The 6,000-nt window shown below is 49.3% G+C and overlaps 1 protein-coding gene across 14 annotated transcripts in view; it reads left to right on the top strand.

The window, feature by feature from the left end:
- The first annotated feature begins 691 nt into the window (after positions 1-691).
- The window catches only part of MAGI1 (membrane associated guanylate kinase, WW and PDZ domain containing 1), a 595,596-nt gene continuing 590,287 nt past the window's right edge, over positions 692-6,000 (top strand). For all 14 annotated transcript variants that reach the window (XM_067463460.1, XM_060766417.2, XM_060766416.2 and 11 more), the window contains exon 1: positions 692-1,388. In XM_067463460.1, the coding sequence (XP_067319561.1) occupies positions 1,067-1,388 (322 nt within the window). In that variant the 5' untranslated portion in view covers positions 692-1,066. The remainder of the gene's footprint in view (positions 1,389-6,000) is intronic.

The following is a 6,000-nucleotide window of genomic DNA, read 5'->3' as shown; positions in this document are numbered from 1 at the left end:
CACCGTGATTAGCATTAAATAGGCTTGCAGCTTCAAAGCCTGGCTGCTTCCTGCCTGGGCGGAGGGAATCCTTTATTTGGATCCTGTCCATTGGGATTGATTTTCAGTGTTTAATTATTGTGATTTTAAATTGTTTGATGTGCTTATTTATATTGTTTTTTGTATTTTATTTTTATATTTTATTGTCGCTGTATGTTGTTTATTTGCATTGTTGTACCCTTGGGGACGGCGCTCCATGCAGTCATGCCGGCCACATGACCTTGGAGGTGTCTACGGACAACGCCGGCTCTTCGGCTTAGAAATGGAGATGAGCACCACACCCCAGAGTCAGACATGACTGGACATAATGCCAGGGGACTACCTTTACCTTTACCTTACCCTTGGGGAGATGTTGGCGGGGTATAAATAAAGTTTTATTATTATTATTTGGGAAGTGTTAGCTGGCCCTGATTGCTGGTTTCCTGTCTGGAATTCCCCTCTTGTTCTGAGCGTTGTTCTTTACTGACTGTCCTGGTCTGAGAGGTTTTGTTTTTTTTCTTCATTCCTGTCCAGGAATGAAAAGGGAGCGCGGAAAAGCCTGGGAAGAGGAGGAGGAGGAGGAGGAAGAGCCTGGCTGGGAAGGGAGGCGGGGAGTGCCCTTGTGCGCATGCGCCACCGCTTCCTATCGCTCGCCTGCCCCCCCCCCCCTCTTGTCTCGACGAGGAGCGCAATGTAACAAAACAAGAGTCGGCTTTGTCGGCGCTTAAAGGAGCCGCGGCGGGTCGGGGCCAGAAGAGCCGGGCAGGAAAGAGAAGAAGAGGTGGCCAAAGTGGCCCAGAAGAAGAGGTCGGGGCCAGAAGAGCGTGGGAAAAGCGAGCCGAGGATTACAGTTCGGGAAAGGAGGAAGAAGAAGAGGGGAGAAGGAAGGGACCGCGGGGAGCCAAAGCAGCATGTTGTTGGAGGAGGCTGCGGAGAGGCGTCGGGCAAAGTTTGCGCAGTGATGGCTTGAAGGGGAAAGTTCTCCCGGGAAGGCTCCCCCGTCTCTCTCGTTCTCTCGGTCTCTTTCTCTCTCTCTGCCTCGCTGGCCATGTCGAAAGTGCTCCAGAGGAAGCACCACTGGGCGGCCAAGGTGCACCAAGTGGCCATCCGGCGCCGAGGGGCCCGCCTGGGCTTCACCGTCCTGGGGGGCGCCGAGCAGGGCGAGTTCGCCTACGTGGGCGGCCCCGACGGCCAGGAGGAAGGAGCCGGCGGGGAAGGAGAAGGCGAAGGAGGAGAAGCAGCCCCGCTGGGCGAAGGGGAGCTCCTCCTCGAGGTCCAAGGGCTGCCCGTCTCCGGCCTGCCCCGCTACGACGTCCTGGCCCTCCTCCGCAGCTGCAAGGAGCCCATCCTCCTCAAGGCCGTCAGACAAGGTACACGACCCGGCACCCTCCCGTTTGGCTCCCTCTCTCAGCCCGCGTTACATGATCCCGTGTGGGTCCGGACGGTGTTGAACTCTATGTCAGAGTAGATGGGGCTCGAGGTTGCTCTTTCCCTGTGCTTGCCTCAGGCGCTGCGGTTCCTTGGGCGGCAGTCCCCCCTCTCTCGTGGGACCCTCAAGACGGATGCACTTTGAGTTAATGTGGGTTTTCCGGGTTGTATGGCCATCTTCCAGAAGCATTCTCTCCTGACGTTGCTCAATTGCAGGATTCACACTTCCCCTCTCATGAGTTCTCTCTTGAGGGTCTCTCATGGGACAAATGCAGCTTGACCCCTCTTTGGGTTGCTGTGAGTTTTCTGGGCTGTGTGGCCATGTTCTAGAAGCCTTCTCTCCTGACGTTTCTCCTGCATCTATGGCAGGCATCCTCAGAGGTTGGGAGGTCCATTGACCAGGGATTCCCCCAGGCAGGAAGCAGCCAAGCCTCAAAGCTGCAAGGCTATTCTATGCTAATCAAGGTGCTCAATTGCAGGATTCACACTTTCCTCTCATGAGGTGGGAGAAAGGACTCTTGATTATTGGAGGCAAGTGGGAATGCGGCAATTGATCCCCCAGGCAGGAAGCAGCCAAGCCTTGAAGCTGCAAGGCTGATCTATGATAATCAAGGCACTCAATTGCAGGATTCACACTTTCCTCTCATGAGGCGGGAGAAAGAACTCTTGACTGTTGGAGGCAAGTGTGAATGCTGCAATTGATCCCCCAGGCAGGAAGCAGGAAGCTGCAAGGCTATTCTATGCTAATCAAGGTGCTGAATTGCAGGATTCACCCTTCCTACTCTTGAGTTCTCTTTTTGGAGTCTTTTGTGGGACCCCTTAAGACGAATGCAGCTTGACCCCGCTTTGGGTTGCTGTGAGTTTTCCGGGCTGTATGGTCCTGTTCCAGAAGCATTGTCTGCTGACGTTTCGCCTGCATCTATGGCAGGCATCCTCAAGATGAATGCAGCTTGACCCCCACTTTGGGTTGCTGTGTGGCGATGTTCCAGAAGCCTTCTCTCCTGACATTTCTCCTGCATCTATGGCAGGCATCATCAGAGGTTGGGAGATCCACTGTACTGGGATTCCCTCAGGCAGGAAGCAACCAAGCCTTGAAGCTGCAAGGCTGATCTATGTTAATTAAGGTGCTCAGATGCAGTATTCACACTTCCCTCTCATGAGTTCTCTTTCGAGTTCAGTCCCTTCTCTTGAGTTCTCTCTTGAGGGTCTCTCATGGGACCCCTCAAGATTAATGCAGCTTGACCCCACTTTGGGTTGCTGTGAGGCTGTATGGATTCCACAGAACTGAGCCAAGGCAAGTAAAGTTGGGTCAATGTGTTATTGAAGCCTTCAACAATGTGTTGTTGAAGGCTTTCATGGCTGGAATAACTGGGTTGCTGTGAGTTTTCCGGGCTGTATGGCCATGTTCCAGAAGTATTCTCTCCTGACATTTCACCTGCATCTATGGCAGGCATCCTCAGAGTGTGTGAGGCCTGTTGGAAACAATGCAAGTGGGGTTTATATATCTGTGGAATGCTCAGGGTGGGAGAAAGAACTCGTGACTGTTGGAGGGAAGTGTGAATGCTGCAATTGATCACCTTGCTCACCTTTACTCTCATGCCTTGTTCTTGGTCTTGCAGCTCTTCTGATGTCTGTGGTGGAGTATCCATTGACCTGGGATTCCCCCAGGCAGAAAGCAGCCAATCCTTGAATCTGCAAGGCTATTCTATGCTAATCAAGGTGCTCCACTGCAGTATTCACACTTCCCTCTCTTGAGGGTCTCTCAAGATAAATGCAGCTTGACCCCACTTTGGGTTGCTGTGAGTTTTCCACAGATATATAAACCCCACTTGCCTAGTTTCTAACAGACCTCACAACATCTGAGGATGCCTGCCATAGATGCAGGCAAAAATGACAGGAGAGAATGCTTCTGGAACACAGCCATGCAGCCAAGAAAACACAGCAACCAGTAATTCCACCCATGAAAGCCTTCAACAACACACTGACCCCACTTTACTTGCCATGGCTCAGTTCTGAAGAGTCCTGAGAGCTGTAGTTTAGTCAGTTACTGGCACTCTTGGGCAGAGAAGGCAGAAGACCTTGTCAAAACTGCAGCTTCTCTGATTCCAGAGCATTCAAGTGGTGCCAAACTGCTTACATTCTACAATAGTGCTGCACCTTTATTTGTTTGTGTGGCTTTGCATTCCTGGTGTCTTCCTCAATCACCATGGGGCCTTGGGTGGCAATTTTGGGCCTTTCCATGCAGACCGTATGCCCCAGGATCTGATTCCAGGTTTTGTGCTGTATGGAAGAGTCCTTAGCTTCTTGACTTTGCAGCTTCAGGTCTTCCTCTCTTTAGACTTGGGCCTCTTCCACACAGCTGAATAAAATCCCACATTATCTGCTTTGAACTGGAATATATGTCAGTGTGGACTCAGATAACCCAGTTCAAAGCAGATATCGTGGGATTTTCTGCCTTGCTATTCTGGGATATAAGGCCTGTCTGGAAGCATCCTTGGTCTCCCCCCCCCCCCCCCCGGTCCTTTCTCTTTGGCCCAAGAGGCCCGGAGCCCTTCTTCCCCATACACATGAATGCAGTTTGAGATCCCTTGAAGTGCCATGGCTCAGTGCTAACGAATCAGGGGAACTGTCACAAGGTCTGGAGCCTTCTCTACCAAGGAGAGCAGGTGCCTCAACAAACAAGACTGTAGCATTGAGCCAAGGAAGTTCAAAGTGGTGCCAAACTGCATTCCTTCTACCCTGTAGATTAGACATGGGAAAACTTCGGTCCTCCAGGTGTTTTGGACTTCAATTCATACAATTCCTAACAGCCTACCGGCTGTTAGGAATTGTATAAATTGAAGTCCAAAACACCTGGAGGACCGAAGTTTGCCCATGCCTGCTGTTGATGCACTCTCAGACCTCCAACCTCTGAGGATGCCTGGCAAAGATGTGGGTGAAACATCAGGAGATAATGCTTCTGGAGCATGGCCATGCAGCCCAAAAAACGTTCAGCAACCCTACTATATATTTCTTTAAGATTTGTATATGTGCAAACTTCATCCCAGTTTGATTCAGGTTGTTTTGCTGAGGTATGAAAGAGGATTCTGGATTGTAGTTTGGAGAGTTTGATGAAGTCTGTTCAGCTCTATACCTATCAGAGTGTAACGGAGTTGACGTGAGCAATGAATGAGTTGCATTTTAATTTATAATCTGTTCCATCCCTGGGGCAAGCTGGTGTCTGGTTTACTTTTGAAACTCTCATTGCAAGTTGTTTTATTACAGTAAAACTAAACAGAAAGCAGAATGCTTGGTTGCATTTTATTATCGTCCAGAAAGCTGTGTATATCCTTGGAATCTATGGTTTTGGAAAACAGCCTGTGCTCTTTCCCCGTGAAGAAAAATGAAATAATAGCTGTGTCTTCTTTATGGATTGATGGCAAATTCCTGTTTCAAAATATGATGTGATGCCATGATGTGAATCTTCAGAATGAAATCAGGACAGGTTCACTGGGACAAGTGCATTTTGTGTCATTCATTTTCTAGAGCATCAGCCGTGTGGACTAGTAAATTGGAGAAAACAGGGTGAATCCTTAAACTTACTGTGCTGTAAACTTTTGTGGAGTGGAGTCTATTTCATTGGATGCATGCTAGGAATAAATCCTTTCCTTGGAGGAAGCTGCTATTTCTGCTCTGGTGGAGGCTGGCTTGACATTTCCTGGGCAAAATGAACCATCGAAGTTGTCTTGGATGCGAGAGCTGCTGAGACGTCCTACTGACGATGGCAAACCAAAGGAGTCTTTTTCCTCTTATCTGAGCCGCGTGGGAGGTTTGTTTTCTTCTCAGGTTGGGTTTCTTAGCTGTGGGGATCTCAGGGAGCTTGTGGTTAGTGTGTTTGCAAAAGGTGAGGGTGGTTTCTGCGAGAACGAAAATTGCTAGGCAATGGAGGGTGTGTGTGAGTTTCAGATGCTTATCAACCTCAAACTGGGGATTTATTGGTCTAAAGATCGCGCAGGCGGGGAAGCACCAGGAAACTCTGTTGGTTGGAGCAGTTCAGAAGTTCTTTGGTGCTGGGAAGATACTTCCAAATAATGTTTTGATTTCTCCAAAGGCTTCTGTGCTTTGAAGGAGGGAAGACTGGCTTGCTTTTTTCCCTTCTCTTGTTCAGTATTTTTTTGCAATGGGCAAAGGAACTTTTTCTTTCTCATTCTTTCTTGTAAAGGAACCACAGATCAGTCCAGCTTTTCCCAGAACCCTCTTATTCTTTGCCTCCACTTCACAATTCCCGACTTTTAAGTTTGTTGCTTTAGTCCCCAGGCTCCTGTTCTGTGAAGATGCTCTTTTTAGAAACTGCACCAGAGCCCTTGGCCACAGATGGGAAGGACTATGTTGTTTCACACTCTTGTCAAATGGCGAGTCCTTGGGTCTGGTGGCAAACTCTGTTAAGGGAGTCAAACGAATATTTCATTTGACTGGACCAAGCGGAATTTCCAGAGAGTTTGACTCCTTCTGTGCTGATGTATTCCTCTGAATTGGAACATTTGGTTGCTTTGCTGAAAGATGACTAATGCCTGT

The sequence above is a fragment of the Anolis sagrei genome, chromosome 2, assembly GCF_037176765.1.
Source record: "Anolis sagrei isolate rAnoSag1 chromosome 2, rAnoSag1.mat, whole genome shotgun sequence".
In the NCBI taxonomy this organism is placed as follows: Eukaryota; Metazoa; Chordata; class Lepidosauria; order Squamata; family Dactyloidae; genus Anolis; species Anolis sagrei.
This window is presented reverse-complemented; position numbering and strand designations above follow the sequence as displayed.